This window comes from Hemitrygon akajei, chromosome 5 (genome assembly GCF_048418815.1).
Source record: "Hemitrygon akajei chromosome 5, sHemAka1.3, whole genome shotgun sequence".
NCBI classification, from domain to species: domain Eukaryota; kingdom Metazoa; phylum Chordata; class Chondrichthyes; order Myliobatiformes; family Dasyatidae; genus Hemitrygon; species Hemitrygon akajei.
Window position 1 is genome coordinate 85,922,678 of NC_133128.1, and position 21,245 is coordinate 85,943,922.

Below are 21,245 nucleotides of genomic sequence, written 5' to 3' on the forward strand. Positions count from 1 at the left end.
CAACCCTCATTTCCATTGTAAATTTCCCTGAGAACATCTGCTCCCAAATTCCTATCAAATGGCATAATGATTAGCTCTCCCCCAATTAAATACTGTTTCATATGGTCTATGTCTATTTTTGTCCAAGGCTATGCTAAAGCTCATGAAGATTTGATGACTGTCTCCAAAATGCTCACTCACTGAGCAATCTGTCATCTGACCAGGTCCTTTGCCTGGCACTAGATCTAGCATAGCCTTTCTTTGAGTCGGCTTGTCCACATATTGTGTCAGGAATCCTTCCTGGACACACCTAACAAATTCTGCCCTATCTAAACTTCTTGCACTGAGGAGGCCATAATCAATATTAGGAAAGTTGAAGTCATGCATGACAACAACCTGTTATTTTTGCACCTTTCCAAAATCTTCCTGTTTGATCTGCTTCTCAGTGTCCCTGTTACTATTGGGGGGGGGGGGGTATACTTCCAATAGGACGATTGCTCCCTTCCTGTTTCTGACTACGATCCATACCAACTTAGTAGATGCTCCCTTCAAGACATCCTCCCTTTCTGCAGCTGTGACACTATCCCTGATTAACAATAGCAGTCCCCATTCCCTTCCTGTCCAATTTGAAATATCTAAACCCCTGAACATTCAGCATCCATTCCTGCCCTTGTGACAACCATGTCTCTGTAATTCCCACAACACTGTAACTCCAGGTATTGATCTATGTTCTAAGTTCATCACCCTTGTTCCTGATTCACAATGAAATAAACACAATTCAACTCATCCAATTGACTGTATTTATGGCCTATCCACTTCCTTCGTCACAATCTTCTACTCATTTCATCTACCTTTACACCATCATCTGACCCATCACTCTGGTTCCCATCCCTGTGCGAAATTAGTTTAAACCTTCCTCGATGTCTCTAGCAAACCAGTCTGCAAGTACATTATTCCATTTCGAGTTCAGGTGTAATCCATGCTTTTTGTACAAGTTGTATCTTCCCCAGAAGAGATCCCAATAATTCACATATCAGAAACCCTGCCCCTTATACAAATTCTTCAACTACACATTCATCTGCCATATCATCCTATTCTTACCCTCACTGGCACATGACACAGGCAGCAATCCCAAAATAACTACCCTTGAGGTCCTGTTTTAATGCTTTCTACCTAGATTCCTATATGCCCTCTTCAGTACCTCAACCCTTTTCCTAGCTACAGTCATCTTTGGTATTGGTATATCTTTGGTACCAATATGTACCATGACTTCTGGCTGCTCACCCTCCCCCATAAGAATGCTGTGGACTTGATCTGAGACATCTCTGACCCTGGTGCTTGGGAAAAAACATACCATCCGTGAGTTTTCTTCACATCCACAGAATCTTCTGTCTGTTCCCCTAACTATTGACTTCCCTATCACCATTGCTCTCCTCTATCCCCCTTTCCCTTTTGAGCCACAGAGCCAGACTCAGTGCCAGAGTCATGGATTTGTTTCCAATGAAAGTTTTTTAGAATTTTAGCTGCGGTTTTCTTAGTAATAGTTGTAGAAATATCATACCAAGAATCTGTTGTCTCCAAGGGATTCGTTTCAATACAGGTGGAATGTCATCAATGGATAATTCTATTATGTGCAATTTTTCCTGGTTATGCTTCAACAACTTGTGTTCAAGGAGCTTCAAAATCTTGTTAAAGTTATGACATGATAAAATAATCTTTTTCTCATCTGAAGGTGAAGGATTCACACAAGGTTTTTGAAGAAAATTGTCTAGAGTGAAAGCAGTTGGAATATGGTATCGAACATCATCCTCTGCAAAATATGGATCATCGTATCTCTGTACAATAACACCACAAGAAGGAAATCCATTTAGACTAGAAGGTGTATAAGTCATTGATAAATCCTCTATCTTGGGTTCATTGATCAAGTCACTTTCTTTCTTGGGCAGAGCAGCAAGGCCTGATACATTTTCTGTTGATGTTTTATCTGTAACATACAAAGTAGAAAGCACTGTAAAATAGTTTAAAAATTCTGTCCCTTTTCCAAGTTATTACATGGCTTTAACAGAATATTTATCATAGGCTGTCACTACATTACAAACGGGTTCCAATTTTACAGACATTCACAAATCAATTTTGTCCCTATGTTTGGAAAACACTCAAAAATCACTTGATATGGTAATTACGGTAATGTATGAATGGCACCAAAAGCACATAAGACTGTTAAGTAAGAACAATTTCTAAAGGTGGATAAAGGGAGGAAACTAGTTTTGATGATCATAGGAAGGAATATACTGTATGTACGTACATCAAACTTCTAAATGTAATAACATTATGGGAACTCAATCATTTCAAGGTGTCCATAAGTCAGATATTCTTAAACCGGCGATGACCTGTATGCCTTATAAGAGTAAAATCAGAAATATATGTACATTTGGATAAACCCCATCGGAATAGTTACTATTGGTTTCTGCAGCAACCTGAAATGTAAATTATACACATGGAAAACACAGCCTATAGGTTTGCTTAATATTGTTATGAAGTTAAAGATGCATTTTTGATGTAAAATAATATAGTTTAGATTTTTACAATCAGTCATGGCACATATATTATAAACCCTCCTAGTTCCCCCTTCTGAAACATTTTCTCTCCCTATATTATATTTAGAGGCAGATGAAAATTATAATTATTAGTAAATGAAAAACTTAGTATTGCTAAAAAGCATAGGTTTAAAGCAATTTTTTATCATTTAGCAGACTGAAATCTGAATGGCTCCTAGTCAGTTTTGTGCTCAGTCTCTGAAGGTAGCGTCAAGTACTCCAAGACATTTTAGGTTAAAGGGAAAGCCTAAAGTTGGTGAAGAGGATGAAATCACGAGTTGAAGTGGAGGAAGGGGAACATCAAACACTATGACGAGGTAAGGAAGTGGGGGAGTTGGGGAATATGATCTACTAGGAAAGGGGGCTGGTGGGTGAAGGAAGACAGAATGTGGTCTTTTCAAGCAACTGAGGAGTATATGTCTACCGCTCTTGGCTCACAGGCAGTGCTGGAAAGCATTTTGTGCAAAGAGAAACAGGATTTAACATTCAGCCACCTCTTTTGGAACCCTGGGGGTAGATCTGGACCAGGTAACATCTACCTTCATACCTTTCAGAATATAAAAGCAAGAATGTAACATTGAGGCATTATATGACAATTGTGAGGCATCACTTGGAATCTTGTGAGCAGTTTTGGGCCCCTATCTAAGAAAGGATGTGCTGACATTGGAGAGGATTCAAAGGAATTCGCAAAAATTATTCCAGGATTGAAAAGATTACCATATGAGGAACATTTGATGCTCTGGGCCTGTACTCATTGGAATTCAGAAAAATTATGAATTATGAATTCCACAGATTCACTGCTCTCTGGCTAAAGAAATCTCTCTTTATCTCCATTCTAACTGGACATCCCTCTTTCTGAGGCTGTGCCCCCTGATCCTAGACTCCCCCACAATAGGAAACATCATAGCAACGCACACAAAATGCTGGAGGAACTCAGCAGGTCAGTCAGCAACAATGGAAAAGAGTACAGTCGACATTTCAGGCCAAGACTCTTAGGCAGGACCGAAACGTCGACTGTACTGTTTTCCATAGATGTTGCCTGGCCTGCTGAGTTTCTCCAGCATTTAGTGTGTGTTGCTTTGATTTCCAGCATCTGCAGATTTTCTTTTGTTTGCGATAGGAAACATAATCGCCACATCCAGTCCAACGAGGACTTTCAACATTCAAAAGGTTTCAATGACATCCCCCCTCACTCTTCTGAACTCTAGTGAGTACAGACCCACAGCCATCAATTGGTCCTCATATGATAACCCTTTTATTCCTGGAATCACTTTTATGAACCTTCTTTGAACCCTCTCAGCACACTCTTTCTTAGATAAGGAGCCAAAAACTGCTCACAAAACTCCAAGTGAGGCCTCACCAGTGACTTATAAAGCCTCAACATTACATCCTTTCTTTTATATTCTCGTCCTCTCAAAATGAATGCTAACATTAATTTTGCCTTCCTCATCACCGACTCAACCTGCAAATTAATCTTTAGGCAATCCTGCACAAGGACTTCCAAGTCCCTTTGCACCTCAGATTTTTGATTTTTTTTTCTCCATCTAGCAAATATTCTATGCTTTTATTTCTTCTACTAGAGTGCACAACTATACACTTCCTGACACTGTATTCCATCTGCCATTTCTTTGCCCATTCTCCTAATCTAAGTCCTGCCCCTCCACCTATCTTCGTATCATCTACATCCTTGACGACAAAGCCATCAATTCTGTCATCTGAATAACAAACTTCAGTCAAAAAGCGTCACGACAAATCTAACAAGACTTCCTTCTTTACCGTACTCAAAAACGATCTTGCTTCAATTTATATTTAGGTACAACAGGATGAATTGTGCTAGCTGTGTCTGGCAGCTTCCCATGCTCCAGTGTTTTTTTTAAATCATTTCATATTATACTGAAACAAGCTGAGTAACAGATGCAAGTGCATTTGCTACCCTGGTCTGGTGCCAGACTCCATGGAGATTGCAGAATGCAAACTAGTCAAGATTCTCAGCATAACATTGAAAAAACTTGCCCCAAAACACTTCATCAGCCTAATACAGGCTCAAATTCCCCTTTTTCTTGAATGGAAGTTCCTAAACTGAAGAATATGAACAAAAGTATTAATTCAGTTATATAGTTCCTTTATTGTTTTCATGAGTTAAGAAATTTGATTTAAAAACTTTGATATTTGACCACTTAAAACAATTTCAGTAGTTTAAATATCTCTGACTATTTGGAAGAGTCTCTAAATATCTCATGAACTTTGATAGAAAGTAAGGCTCCAGGGTTGGCCTTGCCTCTTGTCAAAGCCTGTTAGGTCATGACCAGCTCTAATACATGTTACAAAAGCAGTTTATTTACCAGTACCTTTGAATTTCAATGACAAGTTCTGCCTCTATCATTCTTTAGCTCAAAATGCACATTTGCTTGTTCACTCTATCAAATTGCTCCAATTATACAACACCACCCTCTGAGAATAATGGTCCATAATAAAATCATAGAAAATATGGTCTTCTGAAGATTAATGATGGTTTTACATGAACTTTGACTATAGTCTCAACTTTCCACTTGATGTTCAAGTTTTAAGTTATCTACCTCTTAACCTGATTCTAACCAGTTAATACCTTCTGCTATGTTTGTTCTGAAAGGAAATAATAAGAGTAGATGCTGAAATTCTTTCACCAGCTGGAGAATGTTGAAACAACACACACAAAATGCTGGTGGAACACAGCAGGCCAGGCAGCATAAGGAGAAGCACTGTCGACATTTTGGGCCGAGACCCTTCGTCAAGACTAACTGAAAGGAAAGATAGTAAGAGATTTGAAAGTAGTGGGGGGGGAGGGGGAAATGCGAAATGATAGGAGAAGACCGGAGGGGGTGGGATGAAGCTAAGAGCTGGAAAGGTGATTGGCGAAAGTGATGCAGAGCTGGAGAAGGGAAAGGATCATGGGACGGGAGGCCTTGGGAGAAAGAAAGGGGGGGGGGGGGGGGAAGCACCAGAGGGAGATGGAGAACAGGCAAACAACTAAATATGCCAGGGATAGGGTAAGAAGGGGAGGAGGGGCTTTAACAGAAGTTAGAGAAGTCAATGTTCATGCCATCAAGTTGAAGGCTACCCAGCCGGTATATAAGGTTCCTCCAACCTGAGTTTGGATTCATTTTGACATTAGAGGAGGCCATGGATAGACACATCAGAATGGGAATGGGACGTGGAATTAAAATGTGTGACCACTGGGAGATCCTGCTTTCTCTGGTGGACCAAGCGTAGGTGTTCAGCGAAACGGTCTCCCAGTCTGCATTGGGTCTCACCATATATAAAAGACCACACCGGGAGCACCGGATGCAGTATACCACACCAGCTGACTCACAGGTGACGTGTTGCCTCACCTGGAAGGACTGTCTGGGGCCCTGAATGGTGGTGAGGGAGGAAGTGTAAGGGCAAGTGTAGCACTTGTTCCACTTACAAGGATAAGTGCCAGGAGGGAGATCGGTGGGAAGGGATGGGGGGGACAAGTGGACAAGGGAGTCGCGTAGGGAGCGATCCCTGCGGAAAGCAGAAAAAGGGGGGGGGGGGGGAGGGAAAGATGTGCTTGGTAGTGGGATCCCGTTGGAGGTGGCGGAAGTTACGGAGAATTATACGTTGGACCTGGAGGCTGGTGGGGTGGTAGGTGAGGACAAGGGGAACCCTAACCTGAGTGGGGTGGCGGGTGGATGGGGTGAGGGCAGATGTGCGGGAAATGGGAGAGATGCATTTGAGAGCAGAGTTGATGGTGGAAGAAGGGAAGCCCCTTTGTTTAAAAAAGGAAGACATCTTCTTCATCCTGGAATGAAAAGCCTCATCCTTAGAGCAGATGTGGCGGAGACGGAGGAATTGTGAGAAGGGGATAGCATTTTTGCAAGAGACAGGGTGGGAAGAGGAATAGTCCAGGTAGCTGTGAGAGGCTGTAGGCTTATAGTAGATATCAGTAGGTAAGCCATCTCCAGAGATGGAGACAGAAAGATCAAGAAAGAGGAGGGAGGTGTCGGAAATGGACCAGGTAAATCTGAGGGCAGGGTGAAAGTTAGAGGCAAAGCTAATGAAGTCAACGAGCTCAGCATGCGTGCAGGAGGCAGCACCAATGCAGTCATCGATGTAGCAAAGGAAAAGAGGGGGACGGATACCCGTATAGACTTGGAACATGGACTGTTCCACAAAGCCAACAATAAGGCAGGCATAACTGGGACCCATACGGGTGCCCATGGCTACACCCTTGGGTTGGAGGAAGTGGGAGGAGCCAAAGGAGAAATTATTGAGAGTAAGAACTAATTCCGCTAGGCGGAGGAGAGTGGTGGTAGAGGGGAATTGGTTAGGTCTGGAATCCAAAAAGAAGCAAAGAGCTTCGAGACCATCTGGGTGGGGGATGGAGGTATATAGGGACTGGACGTCCATGGTGAAAATAAGGCGGTGGGAGCCAGGGAATTTAAATCATTGAAAAAATTCAAAGTGTGAGAAGTGTCACGAACATAGGTGGGAAGAGATTGAACAGGGGGGATAAGACAGTGTCAAGGTATGCAGAAATGAGTTCGGTGGGGCAGGAGCAAGCTGAGACAATAGGTCTACCTGGACAGGCAGGTTTGTGGATCTTGGGTAGGAGGTAGAAACGGGAAGTGCGGGGTGTGGGAACTATGAGATTGGTGACAGTGGATGGGAGATCCCCAGAGCTGATAAGGTTGGTGATGGTATAGGAGACAATGGCCTGGTGCTCCTTAGTGGGGTCATGATCAAGGGGTAAATAAGAGGAGGTATCAGAGAGTTGTCGTTGTGCCTCAGCCAGGTAGAGGTCAGTACGCCAGATAACAACAGCTCCCCCCTTATCAGCAGGTTTTATAGTGAGGTTGGGATTGGTGCGGAGGGAGCAGAGAGCAGAGCATTCGGAAGGAGTTAGGTTGGAATTGGAACAGGGTGCTGTGAAGTCGAGAAGGTTGATGTCCTGTCGGCAATTAGCAATAAAGAGATCCAGAGCAGGCAGAAGACCAGAGCGGGGTGTCCATGAAGAGGAGGAGGGTTGAAGACGGGAGAAGGGGTCATCGGTGGGGGTAGGAGAGTCCTTGTCAAAGAATGTTGTCAGAGAATGTTGAACACTGTTTCAATATAAGAGGCCAGTAATTTAAAATTACGAGAAGAAATTTATATATTATTAGTGACTTTGGAATTTTCTATCTAAGAGGGAAATTAATCCTTCTTTGCTGAGAATATTCAAGAATGTGCTTGATACGTTTTTAAATGTAGGAATTGGGCAAGAAAACAGACATACAGAACTATGATCTTGCTGATATGTGCAAAACAGTCAGCATATACCCTACTATGATTAATATCAAGACTTTTAATGCTTCTACCTCATCAACTGATCTTCTATTCTGGACTTCAAACTTTTATTAATAGCTATGATATCATACTAAGACATTTTATTGCTCACGTGCCTTGTCATGAGACTTCTTAAGCACAGTAACAGTCCTGAAGAAAGGTCTCAGCCTAAAACATAAACTGTTTTCATTTCCATTGATGCTGCCTGACCTGCTAAGTTCCTCAAGCATTTTGTGTGTGTCACTCTGTATTTCCAACATCTGCAGAATCTCTTGTGTTTAGCGTTTTCAGTAGTGTCTGTTTTTATTTTGGGTTTCTGGTTTCCATTGTCCACAGTTTTTTATTTGCTTTTAGAATTCTATCACCAACTCCTCACCCATACTCAGAATCAAATTCAAAACCACATTTATTACGTTGACATAGGTCATGAAATTTGTTGTTTTATGGCAGCAGAACAGTGTAGGACATAAAAGTTATTACAAGTTACAAAAATAAATAATTGTACAAACGAGGAATAATGAAGTAACGTTCATGACCCATTCAGAAGCTAATGGTGGAAACAAAGAAGCATTGAGTGTAGGACTTCAGAGACCTGTACCTTGTTCCTGATAGCAGTAACAAGAAGAAGGCATGTTCAGATGATGAAGGTCCTTAATGCTACCTTCTTGAAGCACTGCCTCTTGAAGATGCCCTTGGTGGTGGGGAGGATGGTGTTGGACCTGGCTGTGTCTACAACCCTCTACACCCTTTTCTGATCTTACATTTTGGAACTTCCATATCAGGCAGGGATACAACCATCAGAGTTCTCTCAACTGTACATATGTGTAAATCTGAGCACACACACAAAATTCTAGAAATACTCAGCAAGTCAGGCTGCAACTATGGAGGAGAATAAACAGTTAATGTTTTGTGCTTAAACCCTCAATCAGGATTGGAAAGAAAGTGGGAAAAAGTCAGAATAAGAATGTGTGGAGAGAGAAAGGAGCACAAGCTGGCAGGTGATAAGTGAGATAAGATGAGGAAGGGGAAACAAAGTAAGAAGCTAAGAGCTGATAGGTGAAAGAGGAAAAGAGTTGAAGAAGAAAGAGGGGTCAATGAAGGAGAAGGAAGAAAGTGGAAGAGAAAAGGAACCAGAGGGCAGTGATAGGCAAGTAAGGAGAAGAGAAATGGTAAATAGGTCATCAGAATGGGGAATGGAAAATTGAGAAAGGAGAGGAGTGAGTAATTAACATAGGTTAGAGAAATTAATGCTAATGCCTTCAGGTTGGAGGTGATCCAGATGGAGTATGAAGTGTTGATCCTCCATCCTGAGTTTGGCTTCATCATGGTAGTTAGAGGAGGCTCTATTCAGATATGTCAGAATTGGAAAGGGAAATTGAATTGAACTGGGTAGCCACTGGAAGCTTTTTGTAGCGGACAGAGTGAAGGTGCTCGACAAAGTGGTTAACCAATCTGTCCTGGGTCTCACTGATGTAGAGAAGACCACATCAGGAGCAACGGATACATTAGATAATCATGACAGACTCAAAGGCGAAGTTATCACCTCACCAGGAAGGTCTGTTTGGACCCTAAATAGTGGTGAGGGAGCAGAAATAGGGCAGGTATAACATTTGTCATGCTTGCAGGGTTAAGTACCCAGAGGAAGATCAGTGGGAAAGGATGAGAGGACAAGGGAATAACATAGGGAGTGACCCCTATGGAAAATGGAGTGGTGAAGAGAGAGAAGGATGTGTTTACAGAGAATGATGTGCTGGATACAGAAACCCCTGGGGTTATAGATAAGGACAAATTGGGATATTATCCCTGTTATGAAGACAGACGTATAGGGCGAGTGCTGCTTCAATGGTGGTGGAAGGAGAACCCTGTTCTTTGAAAAAAAGGACATCTTAGATGTTCTAGAATGAAAAGCCTCATCCCGTGAACAGCTGCGGTGGAGATGGAGGAACTGAGAGAAGGGAAGAGCACTTTTACATGTGACAAGTTGGGGAGAGGTTTAGTCAAGATAACTGTGAGAGACAGTGGGTTTATAAAATTATATTATATAGTCATTATATCTTCTGCCTCCAGAGATTGAGAAAGGGGAGAGAGAAGTCATCGAGTAAATTTGAAAGCAGTGTGGAAGTTAGAGGCCAAGTTGATGCAACTGACGAGTTCAGCATGGGTGCAGGAAGCAGTCATCTAAGTTGTGGAAACAAAGCTGAGGAGCATTACCAGTGTAGTCTTGGATCATAAATATCATTGTTCCTGTTTGAGGCACTGCTCGTTTCAAATTCTTACCCAAGATCCACAAACCCAACATGATTGGAGGGTGGCAAATGTTATTCCTTTTTCAAGTAAGGTTCAAAATTCAAAGCAAATTTATTATCAAAGTATTTATATGTCACCATATACTGTCCTGAGATTTATTTTCTTGTGGGCATTCACAGCAGAATGAAGAAATATAATGGAATCAGTGAAAAACTGCACAAACAACAAAAACTAACAACCAATGTGCAAAAGAAGACAAGCTGTGCAAATACAAGTAAAAACAAATAATAATACATCAGTAAGTAAATAAGAGCTACTGTGAACATGAGATATAAGAGTCATTGAAAGTGATACAACCAGTCAGGATATTCTCCATTGTGCATTTATAGAAGTTTGTCAAAGTTTTAGGTCACATGTTGAATTTGAGCAAACTTCTAAGAAAGTAGAGGTGCTGCTGTGCCTTCTTCATAATGGCATTTATGTGCTGGTCTCAAGACAGATCCTCTGAAAAGGTAATGCCAAGGAATTTAAAGATTCTTGCCTTCTCCACCTCCAATCCCCTAATGAGGATCAGCTCCTGGACCTCCAATTTCCTCCTCTTGTAGTCAATAATCAGCTCTTTGGTTTTGTAACATTCAGTGAGAGGTTGTTGCTATGGCACTATTCAACCAGATTTTCAATCTCCTTCTGATTCCTCACCACCTTTGATTCGGCCAACAACAGTGATTTGTCAACAAACATAAATATGGCATTGGAGCTGTACTTAGCCTCAGTCATAAGTATAAAGCCACTAGAAAAGGTGGTTAAGTACACTGCCTTTTGGTGCACCTGTGCTGATGGTGATTAACGTTAATAGGGACAATCCTGGGAATTATAGATCACCATTCTTACACTAATGGAGAGGATTCTTAGGGACACTATCTATGAGCATTTGGAGAACTATAGTCTCCTTAGTAATAGTCAGCATGGGTTTGTGAGGACCAGGTTGTGCCTCACAAGCTTGACTGACTTCTTTGCGAAAGTGACAAAACAAATTGATGAAGGCAGAACTGTGGATGTGGTGTATATCAATTTTAGTAAGGTGTTTGACAATGTTCCCCATGGTCGACTCATTCAAAAAGTCAGGAGGCATGGGAACCAAGGCAACTTGACTATGTGGATTCAGAATTGGTTTGTCCACAGAAGGGAGAAGATGATAGTAGATGGAGCGTATTCTGCCTGGAGGTCCACAGGGATCTGTTCTGAGACTCCTGTTCTTTATGATTGTTGTAGGTTACAATGAGACATTGATAAGATGCAGAGCTGGACAGAGAAGTGGCAGATGCAGTTCAATCTGGTGAAGCGTAGAGTGATACACTTTGTGCAGTGGTTACTCGAAAACAAAACTGCTTAGAGACATAATAAACATAATATATACACAACACAAAATACAATACAGATAGAAAATAAATACATGACTCCTACATCCCAGCCTCTAATTATTACACTATAGTAATTACAACTATATACTACTAAAAAAAGAGATATGAAATCTTAACATTATTACAAATGTCTTCTTTTTCCTTTCTTCTTCCAATGCAACAGTCATCTAGGCCAGAGGTTACCAGCACTTAGCCCAGTACACAGTGATCTTTACCACCACTCTCTGTCAAGTCAAAATCATGCAGCTTCTAGATCTGTAACTCCTCAAACCTCTGCCTTCTGCAGAAGACAGATCTTGGTTATAGGCCGATCCTGACATCTGGTCTTGGTCTTGACATGCTACTGTCGCACAAATACTCTTCTGTCTGGAAAGACTTTAATGATTTTTCCCATGATCCATGAGTTTCAGGCACTGTGTTGTCAACTATAAGCACACTATCTCCTGGGAGAAAATTGTGTCTTATACCTGACAATTTCTGATGTTCCTATGGCTATATCAGTAGTGATGACCAAGAATGTATGGACACGGGAAGTGCAGGAACAATACAGGACTGCTTTGAATAAGTGGACTGGATTGTATTCAGGGATTCACCTTTGAGTCTGAATAAATACGCCACCACTGTCGCTGACTTCATTAAAACCTGAATGGATGAATGTGTGCCTACAAGAACACACTGTACGTACCAAATCAGAAGCCGAAGATGAACCAGGAGGTTCAGAGTCTTCCGAGGCTAGATTTATAGGATTCAAGTCTGGTGACCCAAGTCAGTACAAGAAAACCAGGTAAGACTTGCAGAGGGCTATCTCAAGAATTTGTTCAAATTCTGGCTCTCCAGAACCGAAACGCTGCCCGTCTCAACAGTGTCCAGACACATCAGCATTAACGATTCACGAACCTCCGTCACCTCCACTTTTGCCTCCAAGAACTCCATTTTCACTGACCAACAACCGTCGTCTGGATAATCACTGGCACTGGTACCCCAAATCTCCAGTGCCCACAATGTCGTCAAGGGTAAATGCTTCCAATAACGGTTATAAAACAAACTGTACAGCAACTTAACCGGCGCCCCAGTGCCGAGGATGGCTTTAACTTGACTTCCATCCATCCGTAACAACACCTGTGCGCTTGGTCCCTCTAAGCCTTCAGGAATAGGGCCTGTTCCTTTCGGGAGTTCCTTGGTACATCGCTGGGAACGTGCTCCCCCAGAGACCCCAAGCCGTTCCCCCACTGGGCCTCCTCTAAGTTTCCCGACAGCTCTCGGATCAACTGAACAACTGAGGGAGGAGCCGATCCCCTTGACAGATCCCCCTGGCACTGCAAGCAATTTATCTGCCCCCCTAGCCAAAAGGGATACCCTAAAAACTTTCCACCAATCTCCTGCCACGGATATGATCAGCCCCCCAGCTGCGGCATTTGACTTCCAGTCGAACCCCACGCATTTTCCCACACTTTCCCGGAACTGGCAGCTGTCACTTCGAGGTAATTGTACCCGACAGTTCTAACAACATCACCAGCCCGCCTACTCAAACTTTCAACCAATCCCTGTCGCTTTCCCTCAGCCAAGCACTGCCACTCACCCAACACACATGCAGAGATAACCAGAGGCACACCAGCTCTTTGCCGTTGACATAATTTAAAGAGGGTGATCACACAGCTTCCACAGAAATCAATCCCGGACGAGCCCCCACAATGTAACCCCCTGGGTCGCCTCAGGCTCGCTCAGCTCGTTCTTGTCTAGGGGGAGCAGCCTTCGGCCCCGCCAAACTGGGTAATCAGCTGGTGTGGATGCTGTGTGATGTCCCTGCCTCGCCCAAAAACAGACAGTACACCATATGCGATTAAATGAGTACAATTTATAAAGGTTACTATAACTAAGTGATTAATAACGATACAGTATATATGAAGGAAAAACAATAAAGAAAAGGTGCCAAACTTATCAAAGTCCAAACCACTTCGTGCACAACCGTTGGAGCTCAATTACTGAAGTTTTCTGGCCACCATTCGATCCCCTCCGAACTTCTCGACTCGCAGCTTAGGACCACCCGAAGTGGTCAACCAAGCACATCTAGCTTTATCTCCTCTCCTCAGAGTACCTCCTGGCCTTGGACCCCCGCTTGGGGTCCGTTCCTCGCCCAGCTTACAGCATCGTGTCCTCTCTCTCTCAACCCCTCGCGCCAATCTCCCCAAAAGCCCGCCAACAATAGCTTACAGACTCAGAAGAAAGAACAACATTAATCCCAATTGGTTTACAAAGGAATACAATTCTCGTTAGTAAATTTTAACCCAAACAAGCTTCCAGCACTCTCTCACAACAAAGAAGCATTCCTGCTTTTAACAAAACAAAGAAGCCATTTTGATTACATACACAGTAACAAAGAAAAAGAAGAAACCCCCTTTACACAAAGAAACAATTCCAAATGAGTTGCAGGTGGAAGCGGATGCACGTTAACTCTGGCAGGGTTTGTAGGCCATTACATTCTACAAAGTGAAACCTAACATCATGAACGGCACTGATGCTTCACTCCCTGATGAGCTCAATGCCTTCTATGCTAAAGCTACGAGGATCCCTGCAGCACCTGGTGACCCTGTGATCTCTGTCTTGGAGGCCAACATCAGGCTGTCTTTCAAGAGGGTGAACCCTTGCAAGGTTCCGATGGAGTGCCTGGCAGGGCTCTAAAAATCTGTGCCAACTGGTGGTGTTGAAAGACATTTTCAATTTCTTATTGCTACAGTTGCACTCACATCTACGGTGATGAAGTGCTTTGAGAGATTGGTTACAACTAGAAGTAACTCCTGTCTCAGCAAGGACTGGAACCCTCTACAATTTGTCTACCACCACTATAGGTCTATGGTGGTTGCGATCTCATTTGACTATTCACGCAGCCTTGATCACCTGGATAATACAAATACCTATGTCAGGATGCTGTTTATTGACTACAGCTCAGTGTTTAACAGCATCATTTCTACTGATCTGATCAAAAAGCTCCCAAACCTGGGTCTTTGTACCTTCCTCTGCAACTGGATCTTCGACTTCCTAACTGGAAGACCACAATCTGTGCAGATTAGAACTAACACCTCCACCTCACTGACAATCAACACTGGTACACCTCAGTGATGTGTGCTTAGCCCACTGCTCGACTCTCTCTACACCCATGACTGTGTGGTTAGGCACAGCCCTAATGCCATCTATAAATTTGCTGATGATACAACTATTGTTGGCAGATGCGAGATATATCAGCTAGTTGAGTGGTGTTACAGAAACAACCTTGCACTAAATGTCAGTAAGACCAAAGAACTGATTGTGGACTTTAGAAAAGGGTAAGAAGAGGGAACATACCAGTCCTCAAAGAGGGATCAGAAGTAGAAAGAGTGAGCAATTTCAATTTCCTGGGCACTTCTTGATGTACATTGATCTGAGATACACAGATCCTTTGCCAGAATAACAGAATGGTCAAATACTTCAGGCAAAGCTGATTTACTAAGCCATCCACCAACTCTTAAGACACTATCTTCTGTACTGGATTGAGCTTGAAAATATGACTGTTCCATTTCACACTTTCTCCCCTTTGCAAACTTGAGAATTCATCTGGAAATCTCTTTCCTTGACAAAAATCCAACAATCTCCATTTAAGCCTTTTTGAGCTCCTCCACCAAGGGACAATCTTAGCCAATCTAACCTTTGGCCTTCTTAATCTCCCTCCCCAAAGAATACCCTTATTGTTCTTCATCCAAGTCAGTCTGAGCAAGAACAATATTCAAGCGCTTCCTCTTTCAACTAAGAAATAAAAGTACAATCTTAAATCTAAGAATCCAGACCACTGTCTTCCTCAAACTGGTCTAAAATGAGAAGTGATGATTTAGAACCATAGAACCATAGAATACTACAGCACAGTACAAGCCCTTCTGCCCTCCATGTTGTGCCAACCCATATAATCCTTAAAAAAAGGTACTAACCCCCCACTACCCCATAACCCTCTATTTTTCTTTCATCCATGTGCCTGTCCAAGAGGCTCTTAAATACCCCTAATATTTTAGCCTCCACCACCATCCCTGGCAAGTCATTCCAGGCACTCACAACCCTCTGTGTAAAAAACTTACCCCTGATGTCTCCCCTAAACTTCTCTCCCTTAATTTTGTACATATGCCCTCTGGTGCCTTGGGAAACAGGTACTGACTATCCACCCTATCTATGCCTCTCATAATCTTGTAGACCTCTATCAAATCCCCTCTCATTCTTCTACGCTCCAAAGAGAAAAGTCCCAGCTCTGCTAACCTTGCTTCATATGACTTGTTCTCCAAACCAGGCAACATCCTGGTAAATCTCCTCTGCACCTTCTCCATAGCTTCCACATCCTTCCTATAATGAGGTGACCAGAATTGAACACAATACTCTAAGTGCGGTCTCACCAGAGATTTGTAGAGTTGCAACATGACCTCTCTACTCTTGAACTCAATCCCCCTGTTAATGAAGCCTAGCATCCCATAGGCCTTCTTAACTACCCTATCAACCAGCGCAACAACCTTAAGGGATGTATGGATTTGAACCCCAAGGTCCCTTTGTTTATCCACACTCTTATCCACAACTGACCATTAATCAGTCTTCTGGTTTGTCCTTCCAAAATGCATCACCTTACACCTATCCAGATTGGACTCCATCTGCCATTTTCCTGCCCAACTCTGCAGCCTGTCTACATCCTCTTGTAACCTTTGACAACCTGCAGCTCCATCCACAACTCCTCCAATCTTCGTGTCATCCGCAAACTTACTTACCCATCCTTCCGCTTCTACATCCAGGTCATTTATAAAAATCACAAATAGCAGGCGTCCCAGGACAGATCCCTGCAGCACTCCACTAATCACCGACCTCCAGGCAGAATACTTTCCTTCCACAATTACCCTCTGCTTTCTTCCTTTAAGCCAAATTTTTATCCAAACAGCCAAGGTTCCACTGACACCATGCCTCATGACTTTCCGGATGAGTCTCTCATGAGGGACCTTGTCAAATGCTTTGCTAAAGTCCATGTAGACCACATCCACTGCCCTACCCTCATCAATTTCTTTTGTAATCTCTTCAAAAAACTCAATCAGGCTTGTGAGGCACGATCTTCCCTTCACAAAGCCATGTTGACTATCCATGAGTAGACTGTACTTTTCCAAATACTTGTAGATCCTATCCTTAAGAATCATTTCCTATAGTTTGCAGACGACCGACATAAGACTTACCAGTCTATAGTTCCCAAGTTTCTCCCTATTACCTTTTTTAAACAAAAGAACTACATTTAACATTCTCCAGTCCTCCGGCACTTCTCCTGTAGTCAAAGAGGATTCAAAGATCATAGCTAATGCTCCAGCAATCTCTTCTCTCAATTCCCACAACAACCTGGAGTGTATCATATCCGGCCCTGGGGATTTATCAATCTTGATGTTTTTAAGAAGATCCAGCACTTCTTCTTCCTTAATCTCCACATTGTCCAGCACACAGGCCTGCTCTATTTCGACCTCACCCTGATCAAGATCCTTTTCACTTGTGAATACTGAAGCAAAGTATTCATTTAGGACCTCCCCAACCTCCAGGCACATGTTGCCCTCTTTATCCTTTAGCAGTCCCACCTTCATTCTCATCATTCTCCTGTTCTTCACATACTCATAGAACACCTTGGGGTTCTCCTTAATCCTACATGCCAAGGCCTTCTCATGCCCCCTTCGAGCTCTCCTAAGTCCTTTCTTTAGCTCCTTCCTGGCTACCCTATATTTCTCATGAGCCCCTCCTACTTCCTGCTTCTTATATCTAACATATGCTTCCTTTTTCTTCTTGACAAGTTGCCTCACGTGTTTCATCAGCCACGGTTCCCTTTTCCTACTATTTTTTTCCTTGCCTCAGTGGGACAAACCTATCCTGAACCCAGCTCAAGTGGTCCCTAAACTTCTCCCACATTACTTCTGTGCTTTCCCCTTTGAACATCTGTTTCCAATTTACTCTCGCTAGTTCCTGCCTCATCCCTTCAAAGTTAGCCCTTCCCCAGTTAAGCACTTTACCATTTTGTCTGATTATATCCCTTTCCATAGCTATGCTGAAGCTAAGGGAGTTGTGGTCACTCCCACCAAAATGCTCCCCCACCAAGAGGTCAGTCACCTGATCAGGTTCATTACCCAGAACTAGATCTAGTATAGCCTCTCCTCTCGTTGGCCGGTCCACATACTGTGTCAGGAATCCTTCTTGAACACACCAGACAAATTCAGCCTCATCTATCCCCCTTGCACTCAGGAGGTACCAGTCAATATGAGGGAAGTTGAAATCACCCATAACTACTATGCGTTTATATGTGCTGCCACGTCCACCTCCTCTTCAATCTGTATGACGTTCATTGTAGCAATCCCATTGACTTCTGTTTCATCTAGCAGAATTTCTCCAGAACAATCCGGATTCACAGCCCTTCATTTTCAGGCTGAAGAAGATATCGAGGCCTTGACACCTATTATTATTCTTCAGAAAAAGTATTCACCATCAGCCCTCCAAAGGCCACATTTGCAGGGTTGCTTGGAGTGTTTACATACCTGCATCGAGATGCTTGTGAGACCTTAATAATTTCTGAAATTCTGTCTGCAGCGAAGGTTTGGAACCTGTAAGTTTCATTCTTGATATACTTCAGCACAGAAACATTATAAGTCCAAAAAACTGAGTCCTGAAACTATATGTGCAACTCAATGTATCCATACAGCTTGCGATGATAGCAGCAATAAGCTCCATATGAGGAATGGAAACTTCACTGGAGCTACCCTAGATTTTCCCATGATAAAAGTACTGTGCACCTGAGAAAATGTGCCGTGCAACTATAGGTGGGTGTCTGCTTTATAGCCATTTTTGCTTGCATCTGTAAAGTGTAACTTCTCCAAAATCCAAGGGTTTCAAACATATAGTAATCTTGACGTCTTCCAACTGGCAGAATTCTTCCAGCCAGCTTCTCCACTCATGAGCAACTGATGTTGGTATAGTGTCATTCCAGCTACGTCCTTTCTTACATAGATCTTGTGGGAACTTAGCAGGTAACACCACCGGACTCAAGATTCCTAAAGTATCATAGATGGTAGTAACTGTGAGAGGATCCCCGGTCTGGTAAGTGGTCTATTTTGGATTGTGATCTTAAACTTGAAAGTATCAGACTGAATGCACTATCGCACACCCAGTGTTATCTCCACTGAAGAAATATCTTAATCCAAATCCAAATCCTTCATGTTTTTCACTTTTTGCTCTTCTGGTATTATAGATATCACACTACATCTGTTGCTTATCTACTTTGTGAGTTGAAAGCACGTGGATACAAGGTCATGTTAGGGAGATACCATTTCTTCCTCAGAGGACACTGACACAAGGCAGTCATCAACACAGAAGCATTGCAAGTCCTATCCCATGTCTTGTGGTTGAACTGTTCTTGCTTGTCTTCTGCGCATTTCCTAAGAGTGAAATAGGCAGAACTCTGTGATGAAGTTGCTCCAAAGAGATGTACCACCATTCTGAAGTCCACCATATCTTGGCTAAAGTCATCATCAGGCCACCAGAGAAACCTCAGCAGATCTGCATCTTTTGCTGGTAGTTTAACCTGATGAAACCTTGATTCAATAGCTGTCATAATTACCACTGGGTTTTTTCTGAATCTGGTTAGGACTTGAATCAGTGAACTAGTAAGATTTGGTCCTTGTAAAAGCTGAGCATTAAGTGATATTCTCTGAAAAGTCTTTCCACAGTCAAACACAACACAAAGTTTCCTTTTCTGGGATGATAAACAGCATGATATGAAATAAACCCATATCTATGGAAGCTTAGGAGAATCAATGGCTCCTAACAGCAGCTCCTTTGTTTGCATCTTTGGAAGCAGCTCTATTTCTATCTTTAATATCTTTATTTTTTCCTTTCAGGGCTCTTTTAAAGACCCTGACATGTAGTTACATGCTGACTACGGTTCTTTGCGGGAATGGGACACGCTCTCGGGGTTTCACAACTGGCCGTTATTCAGCACGCCAAGGGCACAGCTTAAAGGCTTCACTTGCTTTCAGAGGACCGAAATTTCGTGGCTCTGGAGTTGGGGGGGGGGGGGGGTGGGAATCGGAGGTCGGTGTCTGGGCAGGAGATTGGTGTGTCATGGGAGCTGGGAGATCTAAGGCTGTGGGCCCAGAGACCCGAGACATTTGGGCACAGAGCTTGGAAAAAGCGATGCAACAGACTTTTAACATCGTAATCCAGTGAGTCGTTTGTTATGTCTCCCCTCTCACTGTGAAATGGAGACATCTTTTTCTCCCTTATTAGGGAGAGAGTGAGCCTGTGGTATGTTGAATACTGGGTGAACAAACAGTCTTTGGAGAACTACAAGTCTGTGTCTTTGCTGTTGCTTTGCTCACTCGAGTGCTTGGTGGCGGATGCTGATGCTTTTTTTTTGCCGGTGGTGGGAGGGGGGATCGTTGCTTGCTGCCACTTATGTGCAGGAGGGAGGGGAGGGAGGGGGGACTGGGGTTCTGACATTTAACTGTCACTCATTCTCTGAGGGTACTCCTCCGTTTTTCATGGATGGTTGTGAAGAAAAAGCTTTTCGGGATGTATATTGTATTCATTTCTCTGACATTAAATGTACCTTTGAAACTTTTGAAATCTTTGAAACTCGACCTACCCATTACTGCATTTCAGGTTCTCTTGCTGGCACTCTTTTGGCATAAACTTTGGAGATGACCTTGTATGAAAGCTGTGTCATAGTATGAAATAACAAATCCTTCTTAAACCTCTTCCTTAAATTCAAAGCGTGCTGTTCCTATTATTAGGTATTTTAACATCCTGTTTTCTTAAAGGTAAAGTAATCTGGTAGTGACCTGTCACCAGTTTAATTTGCCACCAGCTCCATGAACTTGTGACCTTTTCTTCACAAACCAGGTTGTTCATCCTGACAATATTCAGGAAAATCCGCCCTGAATTGCTGCTGTTAAAGCTCATCCAAGTCCAAATCTAAAATGCTGTTAACTGTCTGCTCTGGCTGTGTACAGTCAATGTCTTCACCATGGTCCCCTTTCAGTGGTGCATTTACAGTCGAACCCAACATGGTTCTGATTGTATAGGGTCCGTCATTAACACTGTGAATCACTTGCAATGGCTTCAATGCTTAAGGCACATTTGTCCCTATCAGCAGCTCAATTACTGAATCAATCTCTGGCAAATGGACGTGTTTCAGGTGAGACCATCCCTGGAGATCCCTCTGACGTGGAATGTTCCCTTTGTGTACGGGCATACTTCCCTGCGTCTGGACGTTAGGTAGTTCACAACAGTTTTTATCATCTGAGTCAGCCGCTTCCTGAAACAACATGGCTGCTCACAACCTTTTCTTGACCCATGGTGGGTAAGAAAATGTATGTCCTTCTTCCTGCTAGGTTGAGCTTGTTCATGAGCTCTGCTGAACTCTGCTGAACACTGCTGTACTTCCTTGATCTAAGTAATCACTGTCTTATTACCCTTCTTAGACTTCACCTGTACTGGAATTATGAGAAGTTTACAATCATAGTTGCCAGCCCCCGTAAGGCCAATAGATACCTGGGCACTACTCACTAATGTGCCTGATTCTTCCACAGCTTGTTTCAATTCTGCACCCTTTTTGTCAGAGTGAATATGAAGTAACGTTTCCTGCAATTTTTGCTGA

The 21,245-nt window shown here is 42.9% G+C and overlaps 1 protein-coding gene across 1 annotated transcript in view; it reads right to left on the reverse strand.

The window, feature by feature from the left end:
* Positions 1–21,245, reverse strand: part of LOC140727952 (leucine-rich repeat-containing protein 63) — a 117,360-nt gene that overhangs the window by 80,085 nt on the left and 16,030 nt on the right. Inside the window, exon 3 of the mRNA XM_073045959.1 lies at positions 1,541–1,963. Within this exon, the coding sequence (XP_072902060.1) occupies positions 1,541–1,963 (423 nt within the window). The remainder of the gene's footprint in view (positions 1–1,540; positions 1,964–21,245) is intronic.